Source organism: Canis lupus, chromosome 3 (genome assembly GCF_048164855.1).
Source record: "Canis lupus baileyi chromosome 3, mCanLup2.hap1, whole genome shotgun sequence".
NCBI classification, from domain to species: Eukaryota; Metazoa; Chordata; class Mammalia; order Carnivora; family Canidae; genus Canis; species Canis lupus.
The window spans coordinates 66867978-66889137 of NC_132840.1; the positions used below are offsets into that span (position 1 = coordinate 66867978).

Here is a 21160-nt window from a genome sequence, read left to right on the forward strand (position 1 = left end):
CTGGTGGGAGTGTACAATGGTGCAGCTGCACTGGAAAAGTCTGGCAGTTCCTTAAAAAGCTAAAAACAGAGTTATCACAGGACCCAACAATTCCACCCTAGGTATATATACAAGAGAAATGAAACACACACAAAAACTTGTATGTGAATTTTCACAGCAGCATTATTCATAGTATCTGAAAAGTAGAAAATACCCCAATGTCCATCAACTGATGAGTAAATAAACAAAATGTGGTGTATCTATCCATCTAATGTAATATTATTTCACAATTAGAAGTAATGAACTACTGATACCAGGTGCAACATGGATAAACCCTGAAAATGTTACACTACCTGGAAGAAACTAGTCAAAAAAGACCACATATGCATGACTGCATTTATATGAAATGTCCACAAGAGGCAAAGTTATAGGAACAGAAAAGAGATGAGTGGTTCCTTAGGACGAGAAATGGTAAGAAAGGACATGGGAGATGAATAGGAGGGACAACTAATGGTTATGGGTTTCCTTCTAGAAGGAATGAGAATGCTTTAAGTGGTAATAGGGGGCATGCCTGCGTGGCTCAGTTGGTTAAGCATCCAACTCTTGGTTTCAGCTCAGGTCATCATCTCACAGTTGTGGAATGGAGTCCGTGTCAGGCTCCCTGCGGTTCAGATTCTCTCTCCCTCTCCCCTGCTCCTCTCATCACTTTTGCACATGTTCACTCTCTCTCTCACTCACTCATAAATAAATAAATAAATAAATAAATAAATAAATCTTAAAAAAGAATGGTAATTAATAGCTGCACAATTCTGTGAATATATTAAAAACAACTAAATTGTATACTTTAAATGGATGAATTATATGGTATGAACTGTACCTCAACAAAGCTATTTAAAGAAAGAATGTCATCAGTCCCTTTTCAAACAAATTACATGGTCTGGAAAATGAGCATTTTCATTTATAAACAGAAATAGTATCTGTTTCCATCTTTCTACCTTTAGCTTTAAGAATACATAAAAGGTACATGGAGAAACAATCTAGAAATCTAGTTTCATAAACTAGATGACTACTGGTTATCTATTGCTGCATAATAGGTTACCCCAAACATAGCAGCTTAAAACAAACATTTATTATCTCACAGTTTCTAATGGTCAAGGAACCAGGGAGTGGCTTAGCTCGCTGGGTCTGGCTCAGATAGCTTACGAGGTTGCCATGAGGCTGGGGCTGCAATCTGAAAATTTGGGGTTGGGAAATCCAATTCCAGTCTCATTCATATGGCTGTCAGTTGGGAGGCTTCAGTTCCTCTATAGGCCCCTCTACAGGATTGCTCAGGACATGGTTTCCCGCAGAGCAAGTGATCAGAGAGAGTGTGAAAGCAATTAAGACAGAAGTTCGTATGTTTATAATCTCATCTTAAAAGTGATATACCATAATTTTTGCAATATTCTACTGGTTACACAGATCAATTCTGATACAATTCTGATGCACAATTCTGATACTGGGAGGGTATCAGACAAGAGTGTGAATACCAGGAGATGGGGATCACTAGAGCCATTATGGTGGCTGGCTACCAAAACATTATAACAACAAAGATCTTAGACCAAAGATCCCACATAAGTAAATGCTTGACCTTTGCAATTAAAAAGGACAGAGGGGATATGTAGTCCTCAGTAGTGTGACCAACACACTCCTAGGTGTGTAAGAGCTGTGATAAAAAGGTTTGCAAGGTGCATTCATACTATTTTCTGTTCTCCATGTGACAAAGCTACAATTAGCATAAAGAAACAAAACTGTGGAGTTGGGCATTGGTGGAGGAAGCACATAAAAGACACTGAGTCCATCTCACTCTCCCCTCTCCCTACCATAGTCAGATGAAGAAACAGTTCTAGCTGCAGAAAGGCTAGGTGACTCTACCAAGGTCATACTTGGACTCTACCAAGTGATAGAGCAAGAACCAGACTCCACTCTCTGTGTCTTCTCAGTACACCAGGGGCTCTACATCAGAGAACCAATGGCAGTGACTCACAGTGCAGATGATATGGTAAACATGTGAGCATTACATCACATACATCAAACAGTTGGTCACTCCAAAATTGGTATTTCTTTTTGTGGTTTTCTGACGCTGGATGCATTACTTTCTCAGGCAGTAGTGGACACTTACCCTTTTTCCACTCCAACTGGGAGCTGCCCTACTTAGCTGGGGAAGGAAGGAATCACTCATTCAGCTCAGCTAATATTACAGAGTATCATTCCATACCCAGCACTGAACATGTCGATGTGAAGAGCAGAAAACACGGTCCCTTCACGCAAAAAGCAGACAGTCAAGGTGAGAAAATGAGACTTATACATGGAGCACTAAGAAGTTATACATCAAGTGACAGGGCAGAGCAGGAAAAAAACGTAATACTTAGTGTGCCAGATATTTTATAGTATCAACTCTCTGAATCCCCTACGAGGTTATCCTCATTTTATAGATGAGGAAAGTGATGCCTTAACGGGTTAAGGAACTTGTCGAAATTTTTTTTCCTGGTAAGAAATTGGCCTAGAGGCTACCAGGGAAGATGGCAGCAGGGCCCGCACTTTCTTAGCCACAACTGTCAAATACGGTTTTCTTCTGCCACCCTCTGAAGTTCTTTTTTTCTGGGTTCTGATAGAAGTTGATTATGGAACTCTAAAGCTCCTCTGAGAAATTCTAGGTTTCCAGCTGCACAGGGGAAGGGAGAACCTAGCCTAGTATGGTATGGATGTCTCAGGATGTGGCTCAGCCTATGGGGAGGGGTGAGGAGTGGGGGAAACATTCACTAAGGCAGTACTGCCTTTCTGGTGCCACTATGAAAGATAAATTGAATCATAACTGCAATTAGTAAATGAGGCCATAGTTGGAAAGAGGAAATTAAATGCATGCACTGTTCTGCAAGTGCAAAAATAAATTAATTTGACTCTGTCAAAGCCCACTAGAATGTGGAGAGACTTAACACAATCTTCTAATGAGTCCTCCCAGCATTATGTCATAGAATCAGCACAATACCCTGGAACAGATGCATTTGATCATTTTTTTTAAAGATTTTATTTATTTATTCATGAGAGACAGAGAGAGAGAGAGAGAAAGAGAGAGAGGGGCAGAGACACAGGCAGAGGGAGAAGCAGGCTCCATGCAGGGAGCCCGACGTGGGACTTGATCCCAGGTCTCCAGGATCACGCCCTGTGCTGAAGGCGGCACTAAACTGCTGAGCCACCCAGGCTGCCCACATTTGAGCATTTTTAAAGAATATGAAAAGTAGTTTGAAAAGATTAAGGTCATCTTTGGGTCTGGAGAGCCTTTTGCTTAACAAAGCAACAAATTCCATTTAAAAAAAATTTTTTTTTCTTTATTTATGATAGCCACACAGAGAGAGAGAGAGAGAGAGGCAGAGACACAGGCAGAGGGAGAAGCAGGCTCCATGCACCGGAGCCCGACGTGGGATTCAATCCCGGGTCTCCAGGATTGCGCCCTGGGCCAAAGGCAGGCACCAAACCACTGCGCCACCCAGGGATCCCAACAAATTCCATTTTGGTAAAAATCTGCCAACTTTGCCACCTTTGACACCTTTTGGCTGTCTCTTTCCTTTACAGCCAAATTTTACAGCTTTGGGAAATGTTCCTCACAAGGAAAGAGGGACCTTGCAGGCTGTTGGCAATCTTGATGTGTCAAATTTCTACTGTGTATTCTTCTGATCACACACCTTCAATAATCTATGGGTCTCTCAATTAAGACCTACGAACACATTGTCCCAAACTGTAGGAACAGGCTTTGTGCAGAACCAACTGGCATTCAGTGCAAGGCAGCACAACAGTACTTGGCATGGGTTTTTTCCTAAGATAACATGTCTATATAGTTTATTGTGATTTTGAAAAGGTGTTGATGTTTTAAAAATTCCTCTCAAATTCAAAATTTTATTTCAAAGTCTTATACCAAGGAACTGTATCTAGATATGATAGGTTTACAGAATTCCAAAAGAAAGTCTATGATCACCTTTTTTAAAAAAATCAAGATTATATCTGTTTATTCATAAGAGACACAGAGAGAGAGGCAGAGACATAGGCAGAAGGAGAAGCAGACTCCTTGTGAGGAGCCTGACGCAGGACTCGATCCCAGGACCCCGGGATCACAACCTGAGCCAAAGGCAGATGCTCAACCACTGAGCCACCCAGGTACCCCTAGTAACTTCTCTTTTAGACTGATCTTTTCTTTAAATTATATCAAACTGTTGCCATGACTATCTTATTAGAGTCTTCAGTATGAGAATGGCTTTTATGAGGTCATTCACTTCATTCCAGTTACTCTATCTGGAAAGTTCACACTCAACAATCACAGGTGGAGGTGGTTTTTCATTCTGTTGTGAAAGGAGATTTGACCACAATCCCCAGTAAACTATTCCAGAGTATAAATGTACTCCTTGCATATGAAAGGACGATGTGTTTTCATTTAGATGAGTATTAAAATTACAATGCTAACGTAACAGAGAAAAAAGGAAATGGGGTAATGTGAAATTTGTACAACACATGTGGGATAGCCTAAGTAAGGCAATGTTAGTGTGTGTGTGTGTGTGTGTGTGTAGTTAGGCACAACAGGAGTGAACTGACCAAAAGGAACCAGAAGCCAGTCAGCAAACAGCTGCTGTCCTAGTTCTCTAACACCTTCTGATGTGGCTCTCTCATCCTAGCATCCTTACCCCAAACTGGCTAATTCTATATGTGTCTCATTTTGATTCATAGATTTGGCACATACAGATTTCCTAGACTCTTCGTCTGGAGAGGCCAAGCAAACCAGGTCAATTCTCTGTGTCTCTGGACCTTATTTCCCAGAGTCATTCTAAGTATACTTCGAACTTCGGCCTAGGGAGACCTCAACAGTTGTAAGGGTCTACCAAGAGTAAGTCCAAGGTGTTCTGAGCTAATCTTGCATCAGGCCAGACCTAGAAATATAATTGTCTTGCTAAAATGAATTTAATATTAGAATCCAGCTGGCTTCTAGACTGCAACTTTCATCCACTTTATTTCTAACCTGTGGTGGCCCTCAAAGAGTCTTTTTATGAGGATTCTGTGTCCTATTTCTACTGTTACTATTGATACTACTACTACTGATAATAATAATAATAGTTTTCACACATAGAGTACGGATTATGTGCTGGTAATTACAGTAAGGAATTTACATATATAAGACCCATTTGTCTTCCTTACAATCTTATGAGATAGGTTATTAACCCTGGTTTAAAAACTTACCCAACATCATACAGCTAGTAAGGACCAGTATCAGGATTTCGAACCTGGCAATCTGGCTCCAGAATCTATGCTCTTAGTATATCATAGGACTTTGGTTTGAATAATATACCATGCAAACCAGAGGCCTGTGTTTGCAGTCCCATCTCTAAGGCTATAATCAATTATGTGACCTAGGGTAAGTCTTTGACTCAATTTCCACTATTCAATGAGATAGGCTCAATGATTTGCTTCTGGTTATACAATGGTATGTATAAAGTAGGAGCTTTTCATTAACAAACTTGATTTTGCTAGATGAGTCAGGAGGTTTAAAGCTTGGAAATGAAATACATCTAAGTGAAAGAAGCAACTAATCTAAGAATTTTCATACTTCATAGTTCGTGATACAAGCATTAGATTCATATTTTACAGAGGAAAACACTGAGACTCAGAGATGAGGTGATTTTTCCAAGGCCACATAGAAAGTCAGGATGGACAGCTGGCATGTGAATGCAGTTAGAGCTCAAGCACTTCCTATAGTACTCAACACTTCCCTGGCAGGCTGCCTTTCCTCTCAGTAGCAGTAAGCAGAGATTGAAGAGTAACCTAGATAAAGTCCCTAGCATGAGGTCCTGCAAAGAGCACATATGCAATAAGTTAATTTGGACATGGGGATGGCAATAGGTGAATATCACCTTAAAAGTGTTAACAGATGGTAATTTATAACAAAAGTGGGCACATTTTTGTGCAACTTCTACAAGGTGGGCTGAGTACCTATCAAAACAAGAGAATTTCTGGAGGGAAAGTCTGTATGACTTGAATCTATCCCTGAGTAAACAATGAAGAAATACCATGAGAATGCCAATATATGTGTAGTATTTCCAGATTATATACATGAGTTTGTGGGTTATTTTGCTGCATGAAATAACTTCCTAACAATAACTCAGAATCAAAAGCAATCTGCCTTTCTTCTAGCCAGAATTTCACCAATAATACTGATGATTAGGGCAATTCTCTCATGTGTTGGCTAAAGGAGGGCAGGAAAGGCAGAAACTTACGAAATTACTAACCTGTACAACAAACTTACTAAGTTCCTGTTTTGGTTTGGAAATGGAGTCACTTGTTCACTCACCAATTTATCCAACAAATAACACCAGAAATGTACAAAACATTACTTTATCAATAAATGGCAAGGGCATTCAAGACAACAGGACATAAATGGTGACACCAATGCAGTGGGATGAGCGCGTACAGTGAAAAGCTCCAGAAGCATGAATGTTATCTATGATAGGTTAGAGGAGTGCCTGAAGGAAGTGACATCTGAGCCAAGGGGAGAGCAGAATGTACTTCGGAAACTGCAAGTGGTTAAGAATGATTAGAATTCAGAGTAAGCAAAAGGAAGTCTTTTGACTGATTGAATTTCTCAAATCATAATTATGTAACCACTGAACTAGAGGTAGAAGGGTTTTATTAGATAATAATTTTGACGCTCTCATTTCAAGATCAAGGAAACTAAGCCCTCTAATTAGGAGCCCTGAGTCTCACCACGAGGACAACTACTACATGAGGTGGTGTTGTTCTTAACACAGAACTGAACGCTGTTGTGTTTGAGAGTCAATACAGCTGAATGCAGCCACGTTGGAAAACCACTAATCTTAGTGTGAAGGCTTAGCATCTGCTACAACACACGCTAAAATAATTGCTTAGAGAAATCACCTCTAGCTCATCTGAATGGTATCCATGTACAAAAAAGAAAAGTTAAAATCTATAAACCACCTCTCCTTAGGTACTGTAGGAGCTGATCCAAGAACACTAGAGATAAAACTGTTTGACACATACAGTTAACTCACCAATTAACCTAAGTCTTCCCTCTCTTTTAAATTAAAGCTCTTGTTCATTAAATTCAATAAAAATTGAGGTGCAACAGCTGTTAAATGAAGAGATTCTTTTAAATCTCTTGTTTGGGGATGTTTGCTAAATGTTGGACAAAAAACTTTATCATCATTAATTACTAAGCAACACCTTACCAGGAAGCCACAGCAGAAACAGTGACATTCTGTCACAAAGTCAAAATCAAGTAAGGGTACAATTCAAGAAATATGCAGGGCTATGATGACTGTGTATTTAATTCAAGAATATGAAGTGCTAAAGTACTCTATTTCTTTTACAGGTTAGTTTTAGTTCCCATCATATTACATGTAAAGAAATAGTAAAGATTATTTTTGGGTACTAGAATTTTATTGTACAAAGTTCTACCTGAAACAATGTGCTATCAGCTTGGCCTTTAGAAGTTTTTCATGTTTCCTGGGTGCAACTGATTGTGAAGCAAAGCAAAATTCTTTTTTTTTTAAAGGTTGATATTTACTTATTTTAGAGACAGAGGAAGAGAGCACATGTGCATGAGCACATGTGCATAGGCACACGTGTAAGGCAGTGGGGAGGCGGAGAGGGAGGAGGAGAGACAGAACCTCTAGCAGACACGGTGTTGAGCATGAAGCCTAACATGGGGCTCGATCTCACAATCCTGAGATCATGACCTGAGCTGAAATCAAGAGTCTGACCCTTTTTTATGTTTTAAAGATTTTATTTATTCATTCATAAGAGACTCAGGAGAGGGGCAGAGACACAGGCAGAGGGAGAAGCAGGCTCCATGCAGGGAGCCTGATGTGGGTCTCCAGGACCACGCTCTGGGCTGAAGGCAGCACTAAACCACTGAGCCACCCAGGCTGCCTAAGAGTCTGACACTTAATTGACTAAGCCACTCAGGTGGCTTAGCATTCTTTTAAGAAAAGGATTCTTTTGTAGCTTGCCATAGTGGTTCTCCACCAAGAGGGCATTAGAATCGACCATGAAGAGTTTCTGACAATTATGCAGCTGCCTGGATTCCACTGCAGGTCACTAACCAGGAAGTTCTAGAGACCACCAGGCTAGATGACCTTCATGGTTCTTTCCAATCTGGAGATTACATTACCTATAAATACCTTGTACACATTAAGTGCCCAACACTATACACACTAAAAGCACTAGTTCCACACCACAGGTACTCACTTTACTGATCTGGAGAAACTCATAAGAAATAAACTGAAAATTAAAATATACACAACCTTCAACTTAAATATACCTTTTTCCTGTGGTTATTTTGACACAAGTCCACCATATTTCATTATTTCTGAGGCAGAAATTTGTGGAACTGGCTCTACTGTAAGTACTAATTACTGCAGAGGGATAAGACGGCAAGAATAGGAAGGACATGGCTGTATATTATCACACTGGTTGTCTACCTCACCACAATCCCAGTAAGGTGGACAAGTGTTGCCAGTGTCACTGATCTGGCGCTTCCTCTACCATCCTTCTCAACATTATTAGACCCAATTCCCCTATGGGATACTAATGCCTACACATATGTATTGATTTCCATTCCTCCTTTTCTACCCTGAAATTCATAGATATTTAACTGAATTTCAAAAGTATCAAAAGTAATACAAAGGAAAATGAAATAAAAGTAATTAATAACTATACTAAAAGACAATGAAGTAGTCAGATGCTTACACTACTTAAAATTCATGTATTTAAATTTAAGAGAAGTTGGATGGTAAGAAATTGTAACACACAAGTACAGGAAAATGAAGTAAAGACATTTTATTGAGATTTTCTGAAACAGTCCCAAACAATAGAAATTATCTTTTGATATGCACGCTGGTGGCATATTTGGGGAATTTAGTGTTTATTAAAATAAAAGTATACAAAAATACTTTGTATATAAGACAGAGTTAGGTTATAAGCAGAGATAATCATACCAAGTTTTTTTAGCCTCCTTCACAAATGTCCAGGCACAGGACACTCAAAGCCATGTAGATATGCCACAATTCTCTGATGTGCAGGGTGCCCTGAGCATTATCTGATGTCTACCATCTCTGGCCACTGCCCACTGAATCAGTGAGATAAACTCAAATGCTGTAAAAAAATTCCAAAATGCCCTCTAGAAGTTAGTACTACTCCACTGAGACCCACTGGTCTTCATGAACTTTAAGTATCTGCATGCATAGTATCATAGATTCTCACACCGGCTTAGGGAGTAAGTGGGCCACCAGACCTCTCATCTTGGGCCTAAGATTCTCTGATATAAGGACTACTTATTGAAAAGCCTAGGGCATGTCTATCCCAGAAACTTCCAGTAAGAAATTATACCTAAAACTGTTTTTAAAAAAGTAAATAAAGCTATTTTTTACATAGGTAATATATCCATATATACAATTATGCTAAAAATTCTGCCTCCTCTTACTACCTCCCCTGAAAAATACTCCTGAGTTTTCTAGGTAATCAAGGTCAAATTGTGAAAATGTTACCATTCTCTTTTTTCTACAAACGCAAAGATACATTAATGTAAATAATCCAAAAGTCATTTATATATGGCACAAAAATGTATTATTCATTTGGAAGAAGGGTATCTTCCTAAATAAGTTTTGCTTAGGCGTCTATTAAAAGTAATTTACATTTCCTGGTCTACCCAATGCCTAAGCATGTATCTTCTAGGAACAGGTTAGGGGTGCCTGAGCCTGAGAACATGTTGCTACTAAGAGAGCAACCAAAGTGTTGAAAGTTTCACTAATTGGGGGTTGGCTCTATAATTTATTTTTGACACTGAAAAAAAAAAACACATGCCTTCACACAAATTTTATGTTAAATTAGCACATCATTCATAGGAATATTAGATATACCCTCACTGTAAGTAAAGGTAATAAGGACTTCACTTTATATAGAAAGATACACAGATTAGAGCAAAATCATCACAGGGTTCCTTTAAAGATAAAAACTCGTCCTGGTTAAAATGCCATTTAAAAATTAATGAATAACTTAATGACTGAATATTCATTCAATTTCTACATATTATGAAAGATTTGCATAAAATATCTATTGAAATGGTATTTAGTCTCAGTAGGTGAAATGGTCATTTACATAGTGAGTTTGCCTGTTTTTACACTTCAAATTCTGCTGATTAGTTCATTAATTTTTTAAAAAGATTTTATTTATTTATTCATGACAGAGAGAGAGAGAGACAGCCTGCAGAGAAGCAGGCTCCATGCAGGGAGGGAGAAGCAGGCTCCATGCAGGGAGCCCAACATGGGACTCGATTCCGGGTCTTCAGGATCACACCCTGGGCCAAAGGCGGCGCTAAACCACTGGGCCACCGGGGCTGCCCTTTATTAATTAATTTAATAATGGATTTAAGAATATTTTTCCATCTCTTTGTGTCTTCCTCAATTTCTTTCAGAAGCGTTCTATAGTTTTTAAGGTATAGATCCTTTACCTCTTTGGTTAGGTTTATTCCTAGGTATCTTATGCTTTTGGGTGCAATTGTAAATGGGATGGACTCCTTAATTTCTCTTTCTTCAGTCTCATTGTTAGTGTATAGAAATGCCACTGATTTCTGGGCATTGATTTTGTATCCTGCCATGCTACCAAATTGCTGTATGAGTTCTAGCAATCTTGGGGTGGAGACTTTTGGGTTTTCTATGTAGAGTATCATGTCATTGGTGAAGAGGGAGAGTTTGACTTCTTCATTGCCAATTTGAATGCCTTTAATGTCTTTTTGTTGTCTGATTTCTGAGGCTAGGACTTCCAGTACTATGTTGAATAGCAGTGGTGAGAGTGGACATCTCTGTCTTGTTCCTGATCTTAGGGGAAAGGCTCCCAGTGCTTCCCCATTGAGAATCTTATTTGCTGTGGGTTTTTCGTAGATGGCTTTTAAGATGTTGAGGAATGTTCCCTCTATCCCACCTCACACCAGTGAGAATGGGGAAAATTAACAAGGCAGGAAACCACAAATGTTGGAGAGGATGCGGAGAAAAGGGAACCCTCTTGCACTGTTTGCACTGTTGGTGGGAATGTGAACTGGTGCAGCCACTCTGGAAAACTGTGTGGAGGTTCCTCAAAGAGTTAAAAATAGACCTGCCCTACAACCCAGCAATTGCACTGTTGGGGATATACCCCAAAGATACAGATGCAATGACATGCCGGGACACCTGCGCCCCAATGTTTATGGCAGCAATGTCCACAACTGCCAAACTGTGGAAGGAGCCTCGGTGTCCATCGAAAGATGAATGGATAAAGAAGATGTGGTGTATGTATACAATGGAATATTACTCAGCCATTAGAAATGACAAATACCCACCATTTGCTTCAATGTGGATGGAACTGGAGGGTATTATGCTGAGTGAAGTAAGTCAATCGGAGAAGGACAAACATTATATGTTCTCATTCATTTGGGGAATATAAATAATAGTGAAAGGGAATATAAGGGAAGGGAGAAGAAATGTGTGGGAAATATCAGAAAGGGCGACAGAACGTAAAGACTGCTAACTCTGGGAAACGAACTAGGGGTGGTGGAAGGGGTGGAGGGCGGGGGGTGGGGGTGAATGGGTGACGGGCACTGGGGGGGCATTTGACGGGATGAGCACTGGGTGTTATTCTGTATGTTGGTAAATTGAACACCAATAAAAAATAAATTTATTAAAAAAATAATAATGCATTTAAGAAATCAGCATTCCATTTTTATAATCTCAATTTGTTTATCTTCATACCTAAAATTGGTAAAAATTTGCCTCATGCCAACATAGGTATCACTTTATGATAAAAAACAAGCTAAAGTTTGTGCATAACCAAGACATATGGTGATTAAAATAGCTCATCTTTTAGTATTCTGATTGTTTTTATAAATAAAGTTTAGCAATATGTGGAGCATGTACATTTGTGTACTAAGTGATATGAGATTTTTGAATCAGTTTTAAAGCAAGTGACCACACAGATCAGGCTTTATGATTCACATAAAATACAGACCTTATTAAGTAACATCAGAACAGAAGTCAGATTTTCTATTATTAAACAGAAAATTTTGGTGCTGATATAAAAACAAAAAAACCCCTCACACACACAGATAAACAGCGTATTCCAACTGTGTAATACAAAGCTATTCACTTACTTGGTACTGGGCCTTTTTTGCAGGGCTTTATCCAAGATAAGAGATGGGGCACTCCTCCTCCTTTCTGCTAGTGTTTTCATCTTCTGTTGAGACAAAAAAAAAAAAATCCAAATGAAGACCACGTGACTTGTAAAGCCAGTAAATGCCAACTTTCAAACCAATTCAGCAAGTTTTGTATTACTAATCTTTGCCTCTCAAAGAGTTTGCAATCTCACTGTAGAGATAAAATAATAACATCTAAACTAGAATATTAAGTGTCAAATAGTAGTATAGGCTTTAAATATTTTTTTATGGCCAGAGAATAAGGAGGTTAAATGTTGATCAGAGTATTTGGGAAAAGCATTATCACAACCATTATCATCAACTGTAGCTAACAGATATATTGCTTATTGTGTTCCAGCCCCTCTGCTAAAGGCAGGGCTGGAGTACCTTATTTACACTGCAATTTACATTGCATAAAATGTCATCTGCGTAGTTCTACTGTCTCTCTTTCATAGGCAGGACAGGCCCCAATTGGGCATCAAGGAAAGTCAGGATTTGAAGAGATCAAGTAAAGGGAGGTGAAAAAAAAGAAGAAAGGAAAAAAAAAACAGTTAAAGCAAAACACATTTAATAGACCTTTAAGCCTAAGTATTTACACATTTGGATCCCTTCTTCCAAACAGATTTTTTTTTTTTTGCTGTAACTTAAAAAAAAGACCAGTTTTTTCTTTTCTAAGTGGTATATAAACATAGGATTAACTGGATAATTCAAGTTCTCTGCTTCAGAGGACCTACAATTTTTGGTAAATGAGGATTTGCTTAACTTAGATTATCCAGATAATCACTCTCTAAATTCAATCTTGCATATTTAATAATTCTAGGTAGAGTCAGTGGGCCTGCCCCTGGGTATGGATGAGTAAAATTACCAATATACTCATCAACAGCCATGAGTGAAGTTCAGGCTGTGGCCACTCTTCTCGCTCCTTTCTCACCCTTTCCTGGCCACAGGTCTTACCTATGGCTGGAAAGAAGTTCCCAGCTATCCTGGGAACCGGGTGCTGCTCTAGGAGGAACCATAGAAAACTAACTGGCTCAGTGTGAGTCCCTCATTACATTATTCATAAAGGAACTGTTTCTTAGCTGGTAAAATAAAACCTAGATCCTGGCATAGGAACAGAGGAAGAATAATCCAGTGACAAAGGGATACTGGACGGCTTTGGTACAATTCATATCCCCCCAAATTTGTCATGTCCTCAGGACCTCTCCACAGTTCCTGTCACCAGCATCATCGTGCCTCAGTATTGCTGTTCCTCCCATTAATATTTTGGCTCACATGTGGAAACTATATGTCTAAACCTCCTTAGTATAGCTTAGACAGCAACTGAAACAATTACATAAACCATGAATAAAAGACAGGAAACCAAGGGGTAAGAAATCTAGAATACCATATTTCTCAATCAGGAATTATTATTAACTAGGAAGGAGTTTCAGGGAAGGCTAAATTGTATCATTTTCTTGTTTACATGATATGTATTTAGTGCCTACCTTCTGGAGAGGAAGCCCACAGTTTTCAACAGATTCCCAGAAAAATCTATGATTTTGATAACCTACATTATAACCTCCAGCTTGTCAGCCGATCCCACTGTTTCCATTACTCACATCTTGCCGGAACAGAACTCTCCTGAAGCCACCATTCTGAGGCTAGTGTGCTTGTAGGGGTGGCAGGGAGAAGGAAAATCTGGGACACAGTGTCTGTATTGCGAGGTTCAGTGGCCTGTCCCCACATGAAGAGTCTCAAGAATAAAAGATTAATTTTACTAAGAAAAGTGGCTATTTGTTTACATGCACATTTCTGAGGATTCCGTTTCACCTTCTGGTCTGGGCTAGATTGCTGCCCCCAATCCTCCTGACTTCCTTTCTTTATTCAGCATCTATTTTCTATGCTTTGAACTGTGAAATGCGCCCAATCCTTTAAGCTTTACCTGGGCTCCTTACCCTTAGTTTTGACCTAGACCAGGTCTCCCTAATCTTCCTTAGTGGGAACCGACATTCCCGGATCTATTTTACCAATCTTGCTTCCGTGGCCCCTAACCCTCTGACACCATGGTCAGCAGGCCCAAGCTCCTCAAGGAATCTTCATCAGACAAGATTTCTAATTTGGAGCTCCTTGCCTTTCAGGTTTACAAAAGACTCAGAAAGTGTTCAAAAGACACCCATAAATATGATTTAAAATGTTGGGGGAAGAAGACTCTGTGAGAAAAGCTAAAATGATCTGAAGTTCTTCATTTGGAGGGAGAAATAATCTACAAATGAATGCAGAGTAATATGGAGGATAGAAAAGTGTCTTCCAAGGAAGACAACACAAAAAAGAAAATGCTGCTAGCCTGTAGACTGAGAAAACAGGTTATCTTGGTTAGTGGTTCCCTGAAAAAATTTACAAAAGCTGTGAATTAAATTGTGCACATAATTTCAAGGGGTCAGAGACCTGCATAACATGGATTCCTTAGGGATTCATGGACCCCAAATTTGAAATCTTCTGACATAAGAAAATTTTCCTGTGATGGCTGTTAAATATGAGAATGAATAATCAAATAAGGGTGACAAATTTTCTTCTGTAAAAGGGCTTTTTTTTAAAAAAAAAAAAGATTTTATTTATTTATTCATGAGAGACAGAGAGAGAGAGGCAGAGACACAGGCAGAGGGAGAAGCAGGCTCCATGCAGGAAGCCCGATATGGGACTCGATCCCGGGTCTCCAAGATCACACCCTGGGCTGAAGGTGGTGCTTAATCGCTGAGCCACCCAGGCTGCCCTGTAAAAGGACTTTAATGGGTTGTCTGTCTTTCTGATTTTGTCTGGTTTTATTTTTTCCTCTCTTCCCTTATGATGAAACCATAAGAGACTCTTAATCATAGGAAACAAACTGAGGGTTGTTGGAGGGGAGGTGGATGTGGGGACGGGGATACTGGGGGGATGGACATTAAGGGAGGCATCTGATGTAACAAGCAGTGGGGATCATACAAGACCCGATGAATCACTGACCTCTACCTCTGAACCAATAATATATGTTTTTTTAAAAAAAGAAACAAAACAAAAGTGCTTTTAAAATAGAAGTTTTTCATGGACACCTAATGTAGAGGACCACTGACATACTTAGTAATTAATTAGACTGTGTTTTCTTAGTTATAAAATTATCAGATGTATGAGTTATCAAATGCAGAGTGTATCCACCTCATCCAGTGGATTCATATGCAAGAGAATGTAATCAAACTACAGCAAGAATATTATTTTTATTTGAGATCCTACTGTTTGTAGTGAGACTCTTTCATCACTAATGAGATATGCAACCCAAAGCAATTCAGTCACTTGTCTCGGGTTTCATTTCCTAATCTAGAAAATCAGAAAATGTGGACTAGACGGTATCTTAGGTCCCTTCTATTTTTGATATCCTCATGTTAAATGTCCACCAAAGATTTATTCTGGATATACAATACAAGGAAATAAGCATTATATATGCCATTTTAAGACTCACAGGATTCATTCCTCTTATAAATAATTAAAAGTCTTGGGGGCACCTGAGCGGCTCAGGGTTAAGTATCTGGCTTTTGATTTCAGCTCATGACTCAGGGTTGTGAGATCAAGCCCTGTGTTGGGCTCCATGCTGGGTATGGAGTCTGTTGAAGATTCTCTACCTGCCTCCTGCCTCTAGTCCTCCCCCCAGCTCACTCTCTTTCTAAAAAAAACCCATGAAACATAAGAATAGATAAGCTCCAGTATAATAGGAGCTTAATAACTAGATTTAGGTGTCAATTCACTAAAAATACACAGATCTCTTTCTTTTGCTCCCAAAGTATAGTAAAACAGAGGGCCAATGGTGATTCCAAAACAAATTCACTTATCTATCAAAGAATCTGTTCTCAGGCAATAAGGACTTAGATTTTCTTTTTTGTTTATAACAACTGTGTGAAATACAATACATGGAAATAGAAAGAGACTATTGATTCATCTACAAATAGATACCCTGCAAGCTTGTCAGGGCAAGTTGTGACTATGCCTATATTAGCACTAACAAATTTCAATTGTTCAAGGACAGGAAAAACTAAGATTTTTTGCCTCACAGAGAACAGAGGGTAGGTTTAAAGCAGTCCTTTTTGTTGTTGTTAGCTTAAAAATCACAACGTACAGCATGATTTTTCAGAATGCCCACATGTTTGATATTCATATCTAAATGACCTCACAAATACTGGATGCCACTCTGAAGCAGGATATTTTTAAAAAAGTAATCTGTTTTTTCTTTTTTTTTAAGAGAGGGAGAGAGGGAGGGAGAGAGGGAGAGAGGAGGGAGGAAAGGAGAAGGCGGAGGGGCAGAAGGAGGAGAGAGAGCCCAAAGCAGGGACCGATCTCACAATCCTGAGACCATGACCTGAGACGAAATCAAAAGTCCAACATGTAACTGACAGAGCTACCCAGGCGCCCTGATAATTTTTTTTCTAAACTGACAAACTATATATTAGGTTAAAAAATCAACTGCATTAATCTTTTGGGAATGATTTTCTTGATACTGTACCACTTCCCTAGTCTTCAAGACCCCAAAAACTAAACAAGAATTTTATATGAGCTAAAAAAACAAACCAACCATGAAGTAGCATTTATTTATTTATTCCTCCACCTCCAAATTGGGAAAGAGAAAGAGGAACTTGGAAGAAGTTGTAAAAGGGAATAAATGTGATTGCTTTAAAGACGGCTGTGTTTTTACTAACAGTAATTTATTACAGAAGTCTAACATGAATAGAAAAAAGTCATTAGATCTTTGATTTTCTAAGTTGTCTCTTTTGCAGTTATATTCAGCGATAAAGGCAAAACAAAACCTATTCTGCCAAAAAGTAAAATAGAGACCATAATTGAAAATAAGAACCAGGTGCTTATAATTCATTTTTTTAAAATATTTCAATCATAGCAGAACTGCAGCAATATCACCAGCTAACCTGCAAACTGCTTTCCACTTTCTTAATCAGCTGGATTCAATATATGCTCAATTCCCTGTGCTTCCATCTTCCTTCACATATTACGCCTTTGTTACAGAATTTCATGTTATATTATTTCTCTTTCTGTCCCTTTCTAGAGAGTAGGAACTGTAATTCTTTCCAACTTCCTCCAGTTCTTCAACAACTATTTACTGAAATTCTGCTCTGTAGCAGGCCTCTCTCTGCATTCCCAAAGCCTCTTACAATGCCTGGCACAAACTATGTACTCAATAAATGAAGGTTTTGTGTGAATTTTAAAATCCACTATCCTCCATATCTATTTCACTATCCCCAAACATACACACAGAAAAACAAACAAACCTTTAAGGGGCTTGCTGGAATGCTGTCATTAAGAAAATGTAAGCTTTTGCTATGGAACTGAATGGTGAAGAGTCAAACTTGTACACTGCCAACTATATCTGACACAGGGTTGACATTTACCACTTTGTTTTTTAAAGATTTTATTTATCTATTCATGAGAGACACAGAGAGAAGGCAGAGACACAGGCAGAGGGAGAAGCAGGCTCCCTACTGGGAACCGACATAGGACTCGATCCTGAAACTCCAGGATTACGCCCTGAGCTGATGGCAGATGCCCAACCGCTGAGCCACCCAGGTGTCCCGACATGTACCACTTTGAACTACAGGGTAAACATCAGATGATTAAAGTTAATTACCTGCCAACAAATGGTGCAGGGACACCTGGATATCCACACGCAAAAAAATTAGGTTGGACCCCTATCTCAAACCATATATAAAAATTAACTCAAAATGAATCAAAGATCTAAAAGTAAGAGCTGAAATTACAAAAAAATAGTTAGAAGAAATATTTGTGACCTTGGATTAGGCAATGGTTTCTTAGATATGACACCAAAAGCACAAGAACAAAAGAGAAAGAATAGATAAACTGGACATTTGTGTCAAGATTAAAAACTTCTATGCTTCAAGGGGCACTATTAAGAAAGCATAAAGAAAACCCACAGAATTCAAGAAAATTTTTGCAAATCATATATTTATTATGGGATTTATATATAAAGAACTATTGAATTGTCACAATTAAATAAAGATAAATAAGCCAATTTTAAAATGGGCAAAAGGATCTGAATGGACAATTCTGTAAAGAAGATATACAAATGTCCAATAAGCACATAAAAAAATGTTCAACATCATTAGCCATGAGGGAAATGCAGATCAAAACCATTAAATATCACTTTATACTCATCAAGATGGCTTTAATAAAGAAGACATAAAAAGTGCCAGTGAAGATGTGGATAAACTCAACTCTCATAAACTGTTGGTGGGAATGTAAAATGGTGCTGTTACTTTGGAAACTAGTTAAGAAGTTCTGCCAAAGGCTAAACACAGAGTTACAGAGGATCCTGCATTTCCTCCTGGGTACATAAACAAGAAAAATGAAAACATGTCCACACAAAAACATGCATGTGAATGGTCACAGTAGCATTATTTATAATAGTTAAAAAGTGGGAAAAAAATGTTCATCAACTGATGAGTGAATAAACACAATGTGGTATATCCATATAACAGAATATTACTTGGCAATAAGACACACTGACATGTATAACAACATAGATGAATCTTGAAAATCTTATGCTAATTAAAAAGCAGTCCCAAAGGGCCACATAATATATGATTCCATTTATATGAAAAATCCAGAATAAATAAATCTACAGAAACTTAAAGTGGATTAGTGTTTGCTCAGAGGTTGGGATGAGACGACGAAGGGGTGTGGTGTTTCTTTCTGGGATAATGAAAATGTTCTGAAACTGTGACAACAGATGCACAGTTCTCTGAATATACTATGGTATGTGAATTATATCTCAATAAAGCTATGAAAAAGAAAAACAAAGAGCTAAACATCAAACTGCTAAGCCACTGGGTTCCACCCCAGCAAAATGGCTTATAGCCAAGAGCCATAATTTCCTTTATTTGTATAACAATCACCTATAGTACAAATAAGAAAATGAAAATTATTTGCTTTTTGTCCAACATGTTTTTGTACAAAATGTGTGACTCTCCGAATTCCTCAGAGATCTAAGGAATAATGCTCACCTTTTTACTGCAGTTCGTCCCCGCTCTTCCCCTAACTCTCCAGTGCCCTCACCTTACCATTTTCACACAGTACACTTTCAGTAGCAGTATACAAGTCAGTGAATTAATATTGCTCGTATCTGAGAGTTTAAGCTGGTGAAACAAATGTGCCTATGTAGGAAAAGGAAACTGTAAACAGATAACTGAAGAAAAAAATTTTTGGTTTTTTATTTTCAACAACTCAGAAAACACTGCTATTTTTGGAACCTCTAAATCACTCTGAATCTGGTCATTCTTAGTTCTCAGAGAGATTATAGGAAAAGAATGCCTATCAAAAGAAAGAAACAGGAAGAAAGATTTTAAGTCAGGTGAAGTACAATTTTTCATACTTTCTTCTGTTACAGTCACTTTAGGAAGAAAAACATCTAAGCATTTCAGCAGAATTTAAGTCAAATGTGATGAAGTCACTTCTAAACATTTAAAATTAGCATAGCATTAAAATGAGGGCTTTGAGTGTTTGCTTCAGCAGCAGATATATTAAAATGAGAGCTTTGAGGAAAGCTTTTAAAGAATTCAGGTTTCAAGGCTAGAAAAAAATTAATCAAATTTACAAATTAGCTTATTCAAATTTGATCATGAATCCTTCTGTAGCTGGTCTATACAATTTTGCAAGCAATAAGCTGTTTCTTATTTGTTTTCCTGACATACCTGCAGCATTTAATTTGTGGAGACATACCTCAGAGACACTGGCTATGCAAGGAAACAAGAAAATTATTTTTAACCATACACCTTGCTTCTATGTCCTGTTATCACAACCAGGTTCTGACCACTGGGTAAGCTAAAGCTTCTCACTATTGTCAGTGTGGTCTGTGATGTGTGTGATCTTTTATTAATGAATCATCTCATCCAGAACCCATTTGAGCATTTAATTAACACAAATGTCATCACAATAGACTACTGTGAAAGGATAAAAGTTCTTTTCTGAGATTAAGAAAGAAATACTTTTACTTTTCGCTGTCTTTTCTCCTTCTATGAGAAAACCAATTTGAAATAAAACAATAAAGATGAGAATTTATGCCTTGTAGGACAATGGGCACTGGGCTAGGAGACACTGGACCTAAATTCTGCACCCTGGTTCTAGCACTTAACTTTTGAGTCCTCTAAGATGACATAACTATCCTACCTACCACAAAGAATAAGGTAAGATTATATGCGAAAGTCCTCTGACACGGAAAACACTGTGATAGTGTAACATATAAAATAAGGCTTTAGCCTGCATAAGTACTGTATATAAATAAATACGAGGGTAGTAGAATTCCTCTTAGACATGATTTTTTGTTCTTCTGCCTCTACCTGACCCATGCAGGCTTCTGGAGTATCACTGTGGGCCTTGAAGTTGGTGGACTTTCCTCTTTGGCAAAGTCACCAGTTTCAGCCTCTGGTCATGATTCATTTTTAGTGGCACCCTGGAGTAGACAAGATCAATCACCAATCACCCTAATATTCCCTTAAAGGGGGCTTCACTACATTTTTCATATCATGGCCCACACAATGCGATATGATTTACACATCCACGGCACACTGTGATAACAAAGAGGGTCTCCGGCTGCCCTGTACCCATCTACCTGCCTAGTGGCTGGGGGGCTGGCTGTAGCAGCCACATCTCTAACGGTTGGGAAGCTCTGACTTGCAGCAACCTCTCACTTTCCTTATGCAGAGGGGAAGGGCATGGTCATCAAATCCAGAAACCATAATGGTAATAACCAGAATGTTTAAAATAAGAATAGAAAGCAGGCCCAGGTCTATCCAGATTCAGATGCAGTATAACTTAGTGATGACTACTGCCAAAGCAGAGGTTGAAGAGTTTGAATGTAGGGGTAGAAGAGGAAATACAGACTCTCTCCTAGGTGTC

The 21160-nt window shown here is 38.6% G+C and overlaps 1 protein-coding gene across 5 annotated transcripts in view; it reads right to left on the reverse strand.

Moving 5' to 3' along the window:
* ARHGAP20 (Rho GTPase activating protein 20) overlaps positions 1 to 21160 on the reverse strand; it is a 141096-nt gene that overhangs the window by 108609 nt on the left and 11327 nt on the right. For all 5 annotated transcript variants that reach the window (XM_072821914.1, XM_072821910.1, XM_072821916.1 and 2 more), the window contains exon 2: positions 12197 to 12279. In XM_072821914.1, coding sequence (XP_072678015.1) covers positions 12197 to 12276 — 80 coding nt within the window. In that variant the 5' untranslated portion in view covers positions 12277 to 12279. The remainder of the gene's footprint in view (positions 1 to 12196; positions 12280 to 21160) is intronic.